Source organism: Mobula hypostoma, chromosome 14 (assembly GCF_963921235.1).
Source record: "Mobula hypostoma chromosome 14, sMobHyp1.1, whole genome shotgun sequence".
Classification (NCBI taxonomy): Eukaryota; Metazoa; Chordata; class Chondrichthyes; order Myliobatiformes; family Myliobatidae; genus Mobula; species Mobula hypostoma.
Window position 1 is genome coordinate 18,832,601 of NC_086110.1, and position 17,079 is coordinate 18,849,679.

The 17,079-nt window shown below is 43.5% G+C and overlaps 1 protein-coding gene across 5 annotated transcripts in view; it reads right to left on the minus strand.

Annotated features, from left to right (window-relative positions):
- Positions 1 to 453: 453 nt before the first annotated feature.
- The window catches only part of cpne2 (copine II), a 273,889-nt gene continuing 257,263 nt past the window's right edge, over positions 454 to 17,079 (minus strand). For all 5 annotated transcript variants that reach the window (XM_063066745.1, XM_063066743.1, XM_063066741.1 and 2 more), the window contains one exon: positions 454 to 958. In XM_063066745.1, the coding sequence (XP_062922815.1) occupies positions 851 to 958 (108 nt within the window). In that variant the 3' untranslated portion in view covers positions 454 to 850. The remainder of the gene's footprint in view (positions 959 to 17,079) is intronic.

Here is a 17,079-nt window from a genome sequence, read left to right on the forward strand (position 1 = left end):
GCCTTATTCTGTCTTGTGATCTTACAGGAACAAGCAAGAAAATAGAGTTGAGCCCAAGACCAAATTAATCATGATCTGATGTTCAAAGACACTTGGCTTACTTCTACTCTTATTTCTAACATGGTTGTGTTCTTAATTTGAAGTTGAATCTTGGACCTAATCTACCTCAAAGTTTTAGTTGTATGTCAATTCTCTCCTATATCTGCCATGTCTGTGCATTCTAGATGGATTATTTCCTATTTTTTTCCTTATTACTAATAGTTTTCCCAGTGATGCAGTTACTTCAGGTAAGATGAAGCTTTATCAACTGCAATTTGAAAAGCTTTCTGCTGCAAAGAAAACACCATAGGTGAAAAGAGTTAAGCTCTGTACAATATTACTCACTGAACCTTCTCTTGTATTGCACATATTACAGGTAAAAAGAAATGTCCAATTGTAATATCTTGACAAAAGTACAGTTTATTTAATCATACGGACAATGTATACACAAAATGAGAGAATTTATCCCTTATCCTTTTTGCAAGTTGGTAACATTATTTTCAGTGTTTCGTTTAACAATTAAAAGAAAATCAGATATGTAACACCCAAAAATACAAAGATACATTCAATACTTTTTAACAGTGGTGACAAGGAAAAAAGTTGACCACTTTTACTTAGTGTTAATCGTCATGCTTTTACAAAGCACCAGATTGTTCTTACAAACAAATTGAGTCATTGAAATATTTTTTTAAAGCAATGGAAACAAAATGTTACAAATGTGCTATGTGCTGCAAAACATGCAGAAATTTTGTAAACATTTTCAGGCGGGCTGGTCAGGAGTCATGCAAGTTTGAAGGGAAAAGGTTTGGTGTTAGGCTGAATCAGGATTAACCGGTGGAAGGTTTCTTTGCTTGAAGTACTGAACAACTTGCTGGGGTAGTTCTGCTAGGACAGATTTGGCTAAAGTTTCTTTAGGAGCCTGAATAACAGAGGAAAAGAATAAAGAAGTTTAATGTTCTTTTATAAACTGCTAGCTAGCAATTGAAAAGGGACACAAACTATAAAGGAATCCTCAGCTTGCATTGTTTCAAACCAATGTTAGTATTCATTGAACATCTTTTGATGTATAAACACAAGAAATTCTACAGGTGCTAGAAAGCCAAAGCAACACACGCAAAATGCTGGAAGAACACAGCAGGTCAGGCAGCATCCACGGAAATGAACAAACGGACAGTTTCGGGCCAAGACCCTTCTTCAGGACTGGGAAAGGAGGGGGGAAGACCCCAGAATGAGAAAGGTGGAGGGATGGAAAGAAGGATAACCACAAGGTAAAAGGTAAAGCTAGGTGGGTGGGAAAGGTAAAGGGCTGGAGAAGAAGGAATCTGGTAGGAGAGGAGAGTAGACCATAGGAGAACGGGCAGGAGCAGGGGCACCAGGGGGAGGTGATAGACAGATGGGAAGTGGTAAGAGGCCAGAGTGGGGAACAGAAGAAGAGAGGAAGGGGGAGGGAATTTTTTTTACTGGCAGGGCAAATTGATATGTGTGCCATCAGGTTGGAGGCTACCCAGGAGGAATATAGGGTGTTGCTCCGCCACCCTGAGGGTGGTCTCATTGTGACACAAGAGGAGGCCGTGGACCAACATGTTGGAACAAAAATCAGAATTAAAATGTTTGGCCACCAGAAAGTTCTGCTTTTGGCGGTTGAAGCAGAGGTGTTCAACAAGGAAGTCCCCTGATTTACGATGGGTCTCACCACTGTCGAGGAGACCTCACCCAGAGCACCAGATACAATAGGCAACCCCACCTGATTTGCAGATGAAGTGTTGCCTCACCTGGACGGGCTGTTTGGGGCCCTGAATGAAGGTGAGGGAGGAAATGAATGGGCACTTTGGCTGCTTGCAGGGTTAAGTACTGGGAGGGAGATTATTGGGGAGGGATGGATGGACAAGGGAATCATGAAGGGAGTGATCTCTGCAGAAAATGGGCAGGTGCAGCATTTTGGCCGCTTGTAGGGCTAAGTGCCGGAAGGGGCAATTGGACAAGGGAATCACAGAGGGAGATATCCCCAAGGGAAGCAGAGAGTGGGGGGTTGATAAAGTTGTGTTTGGTGATAGGATCCCTTTGGAGATGGCAGAGTTGCAGGGGAATGAAGTGTTGGATGTGGAGGCTCATGGGGTGGTAGGTAAGGACAAGAGGAATTTGATGTATAAAAGTAGTCCACATGGTTTCTGCTAAAGGAGCCATTACTGCATTAGCGTAGGGTTTGTTATAACACCAACTGCAAAACCTGAAAATCTCAAACTCCGTGCATGATCAATTTATGTGAGGATCTGGAAGGAGAAAATACAGATTATTATACTCCTATATCACTAACAACAAGCTCTTTCTGATTTTAACATGTTTTCTAACAGCTGAACATCTTTTGTAAGAAGGGGTTCTGGAAACCCATCGGAAGCTGAGTGACTGATGATCAAGATTGGAGAAACTGAAAAAACAATATGTGAATGGTAGGTAACATTTGCCCAACTTAATCTGTTTGAGTTAAAGATGTAAGTAGTTTAAAATAAGCTTAATGCAGGAAAGTCAACTTTAGATCGATGGTGCACAAATCAGTTTATTTTTTAAAGCTGAGTAACTAGTTACCATGGAGAAGTGGGAGAATTTGTATGTATTTGTTACTAAAAATGAGTGCATAGGTACAAATATTATTTTAAAAGGTTATGAAAAATAGATCTTTATTCCCATAAGTATGGAATCAAAAATGTGCAAATGTGATGCCTCAGTTGTACAGAGCCTGTCAGAGTCTATTAGGAATACTGATCAGTCTAAGTACTGTACTGTAAAAGTTATAGAAACATAGAAAATAGGTGCAGGAGTAGGCCATTCGGCCCTTCGAGCCTGCACCGCCATTTATTATGATCATGGCTGATCATCCAACTCAGAACCCCGCCCCAGCCTTCCCTCCATACCCCCTGACCCCCGTAGCCACAAGAGCCATATCTAACTCCCTCTTAAATATAGCCAATGAACTGGCCTCAACTGTTTCCTGTGGCAGAGAATTCCACAGATTCACCACTCTCTGCGTGAAGAAGTTTTTCCTAATCTCGGTCCTAAAAGGCTTCCCCTCTATCCTCAAACTGTGGCTCCTCGTTCTGGACTTCCCCAACATCGGGAACAATCTTCCTGCATCTAGCCTGTCCAATCCCTTTAGGATCTTATACGTTTCAATCAGATCCCCCTCAATCTTCTAAATTCCAACGAGTACAAGCCCAGTTCATCCAGTCTTTCTTTATATGAAAGTCCTGCCATCCCAGGAATCAATCTGGTGAACCTTCTTTGTACTCCCTCTATGGCAAGGATGTCTTTCCTCAGATTAGGGGACCAAAACTGCACACAATACTCCAGGTGTGGTCTCACCAAGGCCTTGTACAACTGCAGTAGTACCTCCTTGCTCCTGTACTCGAATCCTCTCGCTATAAATGCCAGCATACCATTCGCCTTTTTCACCGCCTGCTGTACCTACATGCCCACTTTCAATAACTGGTGTATAATGACACCCAGGTCTCGTTGCACCTCCCCTTTTCCTAATCGGCCACCATTCAGATAATAATCTGTTTTCCTATTTTTGCCACCAAAGTGGATAACTTCACATTTATCCACATTAAATTGCATCTGCCATGAATTTGCCCACTCACCCAACCTATCCAAGTCACCCTGCATCCTCTTAGCATCCTCCTCACAGCTAACACTGCCACCCAGCTTCATGTCATCCGCAAACTTGGAGATGCTGCATTTAATTCCCTCATCCAAGTCATTAATATATATTGTAAACAACTGGGGTCCCAGCCCTGAGCCTTGCGGTACCCCACTAGTCACCGCCTGCCATTCTGAAAACGTCCCGTTTATTCCCACTCTTTGCTTCCTGTCTGCGAACCAATTCTCCACCCACACCAATACCTTACCCCCAATACCGTGTGCTTTAAGTTTGCACACTAATCTCCTGTGTGGGACCTTGTCAAAAGCCTTTTGAAAATCCAAATATACCACATCCACTGGTTCTCCCCTATCCACTCTACTAGTTACATCCTCAAAAAATTCTATGAGATTTGTCAGACATGATTTTCCTTTCACAAATCCATGCTGACTTTGTCCGATCATTTCACCGCTTTCCAAATGTGCTGTTATCACATCCTTGATAACTGACTCCAGCAGTTTCCCCACCACCGACGTTAGGCTAACCAGTCTATAATTCCCCGGTTTCTCTCTCCCTCCTTTTTTAAAAAGTGGGGTTACATTAGCCACCCTCCAATCCTCAGGAACTAGTCCAGAATCTAACGAGTTTTGAAAAACTATCACTAATGCATCCACTATTTCTTGGGCTACTTCCTTATGCACTCTGGGATGCAGACCATCTGGTCCTGGGGATTTATCTGCCTTCAATCCCTTCAATTTACCTAACACCACTTCCCTACTAACATGTATTTCGCTCAGTTCCTCCAACTCACTGGACCCTCTGTCCCCTACTATTTCTGGAAGATTATTTATGTCCTCCTTAGTGAAGACAGAACCAAAGTAATTATTCAATTGGTCTGCCATGTCCTTGCTCCCCATAATCAATTCACCTGTTTCTGTCTGCAGGGGACCTACATTTGTCTTTACCAGTCTTTTCCTTTTTACATATCTATAAAAGCTTTTACAGTCCGTTTTTATGTTCCCTGCCAGTTTTCTCTCATAATCTTTTTTCCCCTTCCTAATTAAGCCCTTTGTCCTCCTCTGCTGAACTCTGAATTTCTCCCAGTCCCAGTTTTATTGGCCTTGAAATAAAATTACACCAGGCTTCAGGAGATTAATTATAAAGAAGAGTGCAAAAACGCAATTTATATCCTCACAAATGGCGGAAGTTGAGAGTCTACTAAATGGATATCACCAAAGGGAATAAAGAACTTTTATAGTACAGTAGCCTTCGCGAGTGGTAAAATCTTACAAATGGAGCTTTGCCTCCTGACTTCTCTCAGTGGCATTTTCCACACACACACTAGTAAAAATTCGAAAGCATCTCCCCGAACTCCTGTGGATGCTGTGCCAATGAAATTGACAGCCCTACAAACTTGGAGCAAAGGCTGTGAATTGGAACTGAGATTCAGTCATGACCCAACTGAATACTGAAATCAACTAGAAGGGCTAAATAGCCTACCGGCTACTATGTACCAATAGCAATAAAAAGAAAGTGACTCTTTTGCTGTGCCATCATAAAAAGAAATATCCCCACAAATCAAAGTCCATTTAAAATATAAAAAACCGCTCTGTTCTTTAAAGAAAAGTAGGTAGCTGGTTGAAGACAGTAAGTAAAAAGTTGAAACACAAAATGGGTTTTAAAACTGGTTAAGAGGGAGAGAAATTTCCATAGCAGGAAACAGAGCAGAGGGATGTTTTAATTCTTCTAAATTATATTTTTGCATTTAATTCCATTTCAAGATTAATATCGCGAAAAAAAAACATTGATTAGTCCCTGCAGCTCAGCTACTGAAGTTCTGGACTGCAGTTGCTGTGATAGGATAGTTTTACATTAGCTGTAATGTTTATTTCTATTCTGGCAGCAATCTTGTTGGGGGTGAGGTGTAGCATTGCTGTGGAAAAAGATTGAATAGTATCTTGGAGCAATAATGCAGCCTCATTTACTGCCAGTCTTCAGCTGAGACTGGCTTTGTTGTGGATGTGTTGCTTATGGCATTGAAGAGTACAATCCACAATGTTGTGCTGACCTTTTAATCGACTTCAAGATTAATCTCTCCCTTACTTCCATTTTTCTTTTATTCATATGCCTAAGAGCCCCTTAAGTGCCTCTATCACCACCTCAGCAGCTCATTCCACACTGCCACCTCTCTCTGTGTAAAAAAACAAAACCTGCCTCTGATGTTCCCCCCTATACCTGCTCCAACACCTCTTGTATTAGTCACCTCCACCTTGGGAAAAAGTCTATGCCTCTTATCATCTTGTACACCTCTATCAAGTTGCCTCCTCTTCTCCAAGGAGGAAAACCATAGTTTGCCCAACTTATCCTCATAAGATGTGCTCTGTTATCCAGGCAGTATCCTGGTAAATCTTTACTCGCCCTCTCTAAACCTTCCACATCTTCCTATAATGAGACCACAGAACTGAACACAATACTCCAAGTAACACACGCAAAATGCTGGAGGAACTCAGCAGTTCAGGCAGCATCTACAGAAAAAAGCAAACAGTCGACGTTTCAGGCCGAGATCTTTCCTGCTGAAGAATCTCGTCCCGAAACATCGACTGTACTCTTTTCCATAGATGCTGCCTGGCCTGCTGAGTTCCTCCAGCATTTTGTGTGTGTTACTTGGATTTCCAACGTCTGCAGATTTTCATTTGTTTGTGATTACAATACTCCAAGTGTGGTCTAACTACAGCTTTACAGAGCTGCAACATTATCTCGTGGCTCTTGAACTCAATTCCCTGAATGATCAAGGCTAATACACCATATGCCTCCTCAGCCACTGTTTCAAATTTCACCTACAACTTTGAGGGATCGATGAACGTGAACCCCAAGATCCATCTGTTCCTCCATTCTGTTAAGAATCCTGCCATTAACCCTGTATCCTGCCTTCATGTTTGCCTTTCCAAAGTGAATCACTTCACACTTTTCCAGATTGAGATGCATCTACCACTTCTCAGCCCAGCTCTGCATTCTATCAATGTCCCACTGTAAACCACAACAACCTTCTACCCTATGCAAAACACCACCAACCATCGTGCCTCTGTTCATCCAAATCCTTTATAAAAATCACAAAGAGCGGGGTTCCCTGTGGAACACCACTGGTCACTGGCCTCCAAGCAATATACGCTCCATTTACTATCAGCCTCTGCCTTTGGTGGGCAAGCCAATTCTGTATCTGTACGGCCAGGTTTCCCTAGATCCCATGCCTCCTGATTTTCTGAATGAGCCTGCCATGGGCAAATAAAAATCCATATACAACACATCCAGTGCTCTGCCCTCATCTTTATTGTTTGTCACTTCCTCAAAGAATTAGGATTGTGGCTTGCATGCCATCACAAGGTAATGGCATGATGGAAGTTGTTTCTGTGGGCAGCTTAAGGGAGTCAGGGTAATGCCAAACAAGCTAATTCTTGACAGCGATGCAAGTAGGTGTACGGCATGCTTGTCTTCGTTGGCTGGAGCACTGAATATAGATAAGATAGTCATGTTGGAGCTTTATAAAATTTTGCTTAGGCCACACTTGAAATATTGTGTGCTATTCTAGTTACCCCTATTACAGAAAAGATGTAGAAGCTTTGACAGTGTACAGAAGAGATTTAACGTGATGCTGTGTGGATGAAAGAGGCAGGAACTAGAAGGAGGAACTGGATAATAAGTCTGGATTATTCTTTGCCGGATTGCCAGAGGCTGAGGGGAAATGTGATTCAAGTTTATAGAATTATAACAACCATAGATAAGGTAGATAGTCAAGTCATTTTCCCGAGGTAGAAATGTCGAATATTAGAGCGTATACATCTAAGGTGAAAGACAGAAGTTTGAAGATGATTGGGTCAAGTTCTTTCGTTTTGTACTGAAAGTGATACATATCTGGAACGTGCTACCAAGAATACTGGTGGAAGCAGATATGAAAGTGACATTTTAGAGGCTTTGGCACGTGGCCAAGTGGTTAAGGTGTCGGTCTAGTGATCTGAAGGTCACTAGTTCGAGCCTCAGCTGAGGCAGCATGTTGTGTCCTTGAGCAAGGCACTGAACCACACTTCGCTCTGCGATGACACTGGTGCCAAGCTGTATGGGTCCTAGTGCCCTTCCCTTGGACAACATCGGTGCATGGAGAGGGGAGACTTGCAGCTTGGGCAACTGCTGGTCTTCCATACAACCTCGCCCCGGTCTGCGCCCTGGAAACCTTCCAAGGTGCAAATCCATGGTCTCACGAGACTAACGGATGCCTAATTTAGAGGCATTTACATATAGAAGCATGAACGTGCAGGGAATACATGGAAATGGTCTATATGCAGGCAGAAGAGATTGAGTTTAATTTGACATTGAGTTTGGTGTAGACATCATGAGCTCAAGAGCTCAAACTTCTCTCTGGAAGACTCCTCTTACAGTTAGCCCTTGCTGTCGAGGGTGTAGCCACCTTGTTCCTTCAGCTGTTTATCTCTTTCCTGTCCTATCTCAGTCAGGGTAGCGACGTCAGTGTCACAGCATCTGAGGTCTGGAGCTCAGACACCAGAATGACCTTCAAGAATTTAGCTGCCAGCTCTGTCCATGGGACCTCACATGGGAGGTGCCAGATTTAATACTAAGGAGTTGAAGAGGCCAGTGCACAATTTCTTCTGATATTCGTTCACTGTTCCACTAGCTACCACCAGGCTTGACAGAGTGAGCACTTGAATTCTTACACACCTTGAAGGATCGGCTCAAATATCAATACCATTCCCATTCTCTCCTCCTTGCTTTCCTCCTCTCAATCCTCCCTATTCCCAAATCCTCTTCTGTTTAAAATCCATCTTTCATTCAAACCTGACCCCTTCTTCGAACACTTAAACCCCTCCCTCTTTCCCTCCCTGCAGTGGGCATTGCTCCCTCATTTCTCCTTGAACCCTCAACTTATACAGTATGTCCTTCCCATCTACTCTCCTTTCCCATCACCTCACCACCTACCTCCACATGCCAACCCCTCACCCCATCCCCATCCCTTTCTCCTGCTCTCGAGCCTACAGGACCACTACATAATGTTCCCTCTCTAGAGATAAACATGTTGAAACCATTCTAAATGTTACCAATATTAGGCAAAGAGCTACTCACCCTGCCCACCACACCACAGTGGCAATCAGGAGCAGGGGTAGCACTGCTGTTGTAACAAACGGACCTGGAACAAAGCCGACTAGATTAGGAGAAAGATTCAGAGGATGGAATTTAGTGATGAAATCAAGGGGTCTCTGCCCAAGCACACAGAAGAAGCAAACACTCCCTGACATGCCCTGATGCACAGCATGCTAAGGACAATGTACACTGGCCAATTAACCTAGCAACATGTGAGAGGGAAGCTGGACCCCCGGGAGAAACCCACATGGTCACAGGAAAAACAGAGCATTACAGCACAGTACAGGCAGAATATTGTGCCAACCTTTTAACCTACTTCAAGATCAATCTAACCTTTCCCTCCTCCAAAGCCCTTCATTTCTCTATCACCCATGTGCCTATCTAAAAGTTTCTTAAATGTCTCTACCACCACCCCTGGCTGCCCATTTCATGCACCCACCATTAGTCTTGCGAGACCATGGATCTGCGCCTGGAAACTCTTCACTCTCCAGGGTGCAGGCCTGGGCAAGGTTGTATGGAAGACTGGCAGTTGCCCATGCTGCAAGTCTCCCTTGTCCACGACACCGATGTTGTCCAAGGGAAGGGCATTAGGACCCATACAGCTTGCACCAGTGTCATCGCAGAGCCCTGTGTGGTTAAGTGCCTTGCTCAAGGACACAACGCGCTGCCTCGGCTGGGGCTCGAACTCACGACCTTCAGATCACTAGTCGAACGCCTTAACCACTTGGCCACGTGCCCACACATATGCACCCACCACACTCTGTCTAAAAGAACTTGTCATGGACATCTCCCCTATACTTTCCACCAATCAGATTAGGCCCCTCGTACAGTGCCAAAAGTGGGGTTCAAAGCCGGGTTGCCGAGGCTCTACTAGCTGCTCCACAGTGTTGACAGAGGCAGTGGCCTGCACACGATACCAGAGGCAGGGTAAGTGACAAACACCACAGTGTTGATCAGCACCACGACCGCCTGAACTGAAAACTGACTGACTCACAGAAGTGGGAAACAAGTTATCCCCACTGCCAATCAAAGAGTTCACAGTCTATGTTACAGGAACATTAAGGTGACCACTGTTGTGCAGTGCTAGGATTGAGTGTGTTCATGGGAGTGTAATATTTACCTCGGTGGCAATGGATTTGCAGCTTAATATTGCTTCTGCTGACAAGCAAGATAATCCTCCCTTTAGATGTTGGGGACGGTGTCTAGTGGATATCTTGTTTCTACAGCACAGATGCTGTTTAGTGCAGCTGGAACAAGTGTAGGCTTTCTTCCATATAGAAGTGTTGCAGCTGCATTAATTCTTTGCAAAAACAGAAAATGAAATGTGCATTTTCACGTGGCAATTGATTGCAAAATCAGAGAATGATCCAGTTTGCTTCTAATGTGCATGAGATTTAAGGAAGTCACAGCTCTGAATTTTGGTCCATGGAGGTGAGGTTAAATAAACAAAGACATCTGGCAGTATTAAGGCTGAAACATCTTTCCTCTAGCCAGTGGCTACAGGATTAAACACTAGCAACAGTTCTGCACGTACAGTAATAAGATTCAGCTGCTCTGTCAGAGACTGAGATTGCACTCATTTCCTGCATGGATGAAAAAATTATTGACCAAGATTGAGGACAGCACCAGTATTCATGCAGTAATGTTCTTGGCTCTGCATGTCATAATCTTCCACCACTAAGTGTTTGAACAGGTTGGAAACGTAGAAGGCAATGGAGTAATTGATTCGAGTGATTTCTTTTAAGAAGGGAAGTGTCCTGTGTTGATGAGCATTGTTGCTGTTATCTTTTGTCACTGCCACCAGTCTTTCACTTACTGAACCGCAGTCACAGTGCTTCAAATCAAGGTGAAATTGTGAATTGTCGAACAACTTACAGAATTCGGCACAACTGTAGAAAGTGTCCTGTTTGCTGTGCTGGAGTGATTCATGAGGTCAGTTATTGGATTGCAAAGTTAAGCATTATTCTCAACTGACTCACAAATGTCATCATGCTACATGACTCTACCAATCACGCACAGTTTCCTCTTATCCTTCTTGACCTCTATCCTTTTCCAGGACCTCCCCACTAGCATCTAGCAGCTATTCAATGTCTACTGGAGGCCATAGCTCCTTTCTATGCCACACAGTAACCTTAAAGTTCAATGTTCTGTATTTGCCAGAGCCCTCTCCTGCAGAACCCAGGGAAACACCAAGATCTGTTGAGGTTGTACTGCTGGAGTTCATGAGGGACAATCAGTTGATATGTACAGTAGACTCTGGTTAATTGGGGCAAGTGCTTAATAGGGACAACTCTTAAAGAATAAAAACAAATAAAGAAAATAGCTAGGATTCCATTCATGTATTTGGGACACTACGCCACTTAATTGGGGCAGGAGACTTGACAAACATTTTCTAACCAGTGTCATTCGTGTCCACTTGTGTGGCCAGTAGATGCTACAACATGCTTAGAGCAAATAATTTTTAAATAGCATCAGCTGCACATGTTTGCATTCAAAAAGCAATGATTTTTGTCATGTTACAATGAAAATGAAGATTAGGAAGATACAATCATGGAAGCGGTTGTAGGAAGGCTGTCCATTATCTGAACTAGTGTCTGCAAATGTTCATTGAGGAAATTGGATGAATTCCTCCATTGATAACTATTAAGAACTAATACACAATTTTATAGTACTATGAATAGTGTTCTAATTTGCTCAGTAGTTACTTAAATGCACAATTTGTTACTCAGTTTGTCTTTTTTTAATACATTTTTAACTATTTTCATGAAACTTTGACTAATTAGGCAACCACTTAATTGGCCAAAATGTATTCTGAAGTGTCTCAATTAACCGAAGTCCACTTTACTTTTTCTTTCAGTAGACCGTTGATGAGGCATCATAACAGGTTACTAAAATTGGGAGTAACATATTGGTAAGGACTAATGAACAGAACATGGTGAGAAGGAATGAGAAGGTTGATTTTGGGTTGCGAGGCTGTGGGTGGTAAGGTGCTTCAAAGAATTGGTACTGAGGCTTCAGCAGTTGGCAACCTGTATCAACGATTTGTATGGTAGGTTCAAATGTAATGTCAGAAAATAGGTAGTATTGGAGAGACTTCAATTTGCAATCCTAACAGGTAAAGTGAACGGGGAAGGACATGGTAGATAAAATATAATGTAGAAAAATGCGAGATTATGCACTCTGAAAATAAAAACAGAAAGACAGAGCATTTTTTAAATAGTGAGGACCTGGAAGGTGCCACTCGGAGTCTGAGAGTACAGAAATCAGAGTAACCTGTAGGTCTAGCAGGCAATTAAGAAGGCAAATGGATTGATAGCCTCTAATGCAAGAATACTTAAATGCAAAATACAATTTGCTCCAATTATATCGGAGTCTGTGAAACCAGATCTGGAATATCGTGTAGAGATCTGGTCTGCCAACCCAAGGAAGGATATAGTTGTAACAGAAGCTCACCATCTTGATTCTTGAGAATGGATAGGTTGTGAGAGATTAGGCCAACTGGGCCTAAGGCTCTGTTTAGATAACTGACAGATGATCTTGTTGAAACCAACAAAAGTCAAGGATATTGGCAGGGTGCATGCAAGAGTGATGCATCCTGCCAATCCGCCCTCTTCCTGGGGCGTCTGGAACAGGTCACGGCCTTGGATAATCTCTTTCTCTATCCAGGATAGACATTAGGAGAAACTTATCAACCAGAACCTTTGGATCCCTCTGCCCGAGAGGACCAAGGAGGTTCAGTGGCTGAGTATATTCAAGACAGAGCAATATTAAAATAATACCTGAAATTGAAATTTTTCACCCAGAACCTTTGGATTCCTCTACCCAAGAGGGCCAAGGAGGCTCAGTGGCTGAGTATATTCAAGACAAAGAGAAATATTAAAATAATATTTGGGGTCAGAACAGGAAAGCGCTGCTGAAATAAAAGGTCGGTCACGACCATGCTGAATGATGTGGGGCTGAATGGTCTACTCCTACTTCCATTTCTTAAATTCTGATCCTTTTATATTAGTCATAATGACACTTATGTATTGAGGGAGTAGCTTCAAACATTTTCTATGTACTGTTTACATCTCTCAAGACTTCCACTCTCTCAGCAACTGTGGAGGATCTTTCTCAAATTTAGATGTCTGTGGAAATTCATCTCCATTACACTGCACATCTGCTTCACAGCAGCATACAAAGTGAGATCCTAACCAATGGATTACAACAGACACGGTCTCACGCAGATCTCTGACAGGCAAAGCCATGCCGACTTTCTTACCACAATGATACACCTTAACTCTAGCCAACTTTCCACTGGAAAGAGGCTAACTTACAGGACAAATGAGAAACTGTTCAACCTTGTATCATCTCCATTCCAGAACCAGCTTCAGCAGGTGACCATACAGTGCAACTCGAACCCAGCAAAAGCTCCCCGTCCCCTGCCATGGTGATCCCTGCCCTCCTGTGCACCTATTAGACCAGGAGTCTGCACGGCGGGTAACTCACAGCACTGGAGTTGTTCAGCCAATGCTGTCTTTGTGAAATCCGCAAGAAGGATATGTGTCCCAGTGTGACCTCTCCGAGGCCAACACCCCCAGCACTGAAAATAGGAATAGGAGTGGACTATCAGGCTCCTCAAACCTGCCAAATAATATGATCGTAATTGATCTACGCTGGCCTGAAGTCTTCCTCTGTGTCAGTTTCCCAGAACCATCAATTTCCTCAATTTTTCAAATTGAGTTACAGAGCCCATTTAGTCCGTGCTGAGATATTTGCCTAATCCCATCAATCTGCACCTAGACTATTGCCCTCTATACCCCCTTCCTCCATGTACTTATCCAAACAACTCTTGAAAGTTGAAATCGAACCTGCCTCACCACTTCCACTGACAGCTCATTCCACTCTCTCACTACCCTAAGTGCCCATGTTCCCCTCAAATATTTCACTTTTCACCCTTAACCTATAACCTTTAGTTAAAGTCTCACCCATCCTCAGTGGAAAAAAACCTGCTTGCATTTATCCTGTCTATACATCTATCAAATCTCCCCTCATTCTCCTACACTCCAGGGAATAAAAGTCCTAACTTATTCAACCTTACCGAGAACTCAGGTCCTCAAACCCCAGCAATATCCTTGTAAATTTTCTTTGCACTCTTTCAATCTTATTGATATTTTTTGTGTAGGGAGGTAATCAGAACTGCATAAAACACTCTAAAACTGGCCTCACCAACATCGTATACATCAACATACATCCCACCTCCTCTACCCAATACTTTGATTTCTGAAGGCCAATGTGCCAAAAGCTCTCTACAATCCTATCTAGCTATGATGCCACTTTCAGTGAATTATGGATCTGTATCCCCAGATCCTTCTGTTCCACAGTGCCCTCATGTGTAAGTCCTACCCTGGTTTGTCCTCCCAAAGCGCAACACCACATACTTGTCTGCATTAAATTCCATCTGCCACTTTTCAGTCCATTATTTCAGCTGGTCCAGTTTCTGCTGCAAGCTTCGATACCCTCCTTGCTGTCTACTACACAACCCCAATCTTGGTGTCATCTGTAAATTTGCTTATCCAGTTTACATTATCATCCAAACCATTGATGAAGATGACAAAGAAGGACCCAGCGCCAATCCCTGTGGCACACCAATAGTCACAGACCATCTGTCAGAGAGGTAACTATCTACTAGCATTCTTGGCTGTCCTCCGAAGCCAATGTCAAACCCAGTTTATTACCTCATGCTGAAAGTGACTGAACCTTCTTAACCAATCTCCCTTGTGGGACCTTATTAAAGGCCTTGCTAAAGTCCTTATAGACAACATCCACAGCCTTTCCCTCACCAGTGTACTTGGGTAACTTCTTCAAAAACTCTATAAAGTTGGTTAGACACAACCTAAAACGCACAGAGGCATGCTGACTGTATCCAATCAGGGCAGTAATTTCTGGATTACTTTCTTGCCACACAGTAGCGAGTGTAGAAACAGAATGACTTGGCAGATAAATGTGTGGCTGAGAAGCTGGTGCAGGGGGCAGGGCTTCAGGTTCCTGGATCACTGGGATCCCTTCTGGGGGAGGTATGACCTGTTCAAAAGTGACGGGTTGCACCTGAGCCCAAGGGGGACCAATATTCTTGTGAGCAGATTTGCTAGGGTTGGAGCAACACCTCATATAACGTCTAGGTAGTCTCCAGCCCCTTGGTATGAACATTGAATTCTCCAATTCCCTCCCCCTCCCTTCCCCCATCTCAGTTTCACTCTGCCCCCTCCCCCAGCTGCCTACCACCTCCCTCATGGTTCTGCCTCCTTCTACTACCCATTGTGTTTTCCCTTATTCCTTCTTCACCTTTCCTGCCTATCCCCTCCCCCACCCCTTTATCTTTCCCCTTACTGGTTTTTCACCTGGAACCTACCAGCCTTCTCCTTCCCACCCTCCCCCCACCTTCTTTATAGGGCCTCTGCCCCTTCCCCCTACAGTCCTGACAAAGGGTTCCAGCCCGAAACATTGACTGATTGTTTCCACGGATGCTGCCCGACCTGCTGAGTTCCTCCAGTGTGTTGTTAGGAGGATTTGAACTAATTTGGCAGAAGGATAGGAACTGGAGTGAAGGGACACGGGATTGGACAGATGGTAAAAAAGCAAAGATAGCATGCAGTCAGATTGTCAGGAAGGGCAGGCAGATGATAGGACAAAATGGCAGCAGGGATCAGTGCATTAGGGATGCAGAATCAAAATGGGTAGCAAATATAGTATTCAAAATGTTATATCTCAGTGCATGGGGTATAAGAAATAAGGTGCCAGATGTTGAAGGGTGCGAGGGAAGACGAGTGTGTGCAGTAACTATACAAGGGAGATGGTGCTCAAAAAGCTGAAAGACCCAAGGGTACATAAGTCACCTGAGCCAGATGAACTGCACTCTCAGGTTCTGAAAGAGGTAGTGGTAGCGATTGTGGAGGCATTAGAGATAATCTTTCAAAGATCACTGGACTCTGGCATGGTGCCAGAGGACTGGAAAATTGCACTCCACTCTTTAAGAAAAGAGGAAGGAAGCAGAAAGGAAATTATAGACCAATTATCCTGACCTCACTGGTTGGGAAGATGTTGGAGTCAATTGTTAAGGATAAGGTTATGGAGTACCTGGAGACACAGGAAAAGATAGGACAAAGTCAGCATGGTTTCCATAAGGGAAAATCTTGCCTGGAAAACTTGTTGGAATTCTTTGAGAACACTACAAGTGGGATCGATAAAGGGGATTCAGTGGATGTTGTATATTTGGACTTTCAGAAGGCCTTTGACAAGGTGCCACACATGAAACTGCTTACCACGTTAAGAGTCCATGGTATTACAGGAAAGTTACTGGCATGTTTAGAACATTGGCTGACTGGTAGGAAGCAGCGAGGGGGAATAAATGATCATTTTCTGGTCGGCTGCCAGTGACTAGTGGTGTTCCGCAGGGGTCGGTGTAGGGACCACTTCTTCTAATGCTGCATATCAATGATTTAGATAATGGAGTAGATGGCTTTGTTACCAGGTTTCCAGGTGATATGAAGATTGGTGGAGGGGCAGGTGTTGAGGAAACAGGTAGGCTGCAGAAGGACTTGGACAGATTAGAATGGGCAAGAAAGTGGCAAATGAAATACAACGTTGGAAAATGCATGGTCATGCACTTTGGTAGTAGAAATAAATGTGCAGACTATTTTCTAAACAGGGAGAAAATCCAAAAATCTAGGATGTAAAGGGAATTGGGAGTATTGTGCAGAACACCCGGAAGGTTAACTTGCAGGTTGAGTCGGTGGTGAAGAAGCCAAATGCAATGTAACAGCCTCAAAATTGAAGGGTGACCTTTTAGAACAGAGGTAAGGAGGAATTTTTTTTACCCAGAGGGTAGTGAATCTGTGGAATGGTGTGCCAGAGACTGCAGTGGAGGCCATGTTCATGGATATATTTAAAGCAGAAATTGATAGTTTCCTGATCAGTCAGGGAATCTAAGGATATGGCAAGAAGGCAGGTGTATGGGGTCAAGATCTCTGAGGATCTAACTTGGTCCCAACATATCGATGCAGTTATAAAGAAGGCAAGACAGCGGCTATACTTCATTAGGAGTTTAAAGAGATTTAGCATGTCAACAAATACACTCAAAAACTTCTACAGATATACTGTGGAGAGCATTCTGACAGGCTGCATCACTGTCTGGTATCGGGGGTGGGATGCTACTGCACAGGACCAAAAGAAACTGCAGAAGGTTGTAAATCTAGTCAGCTCCATCTTGGGCACCGGCC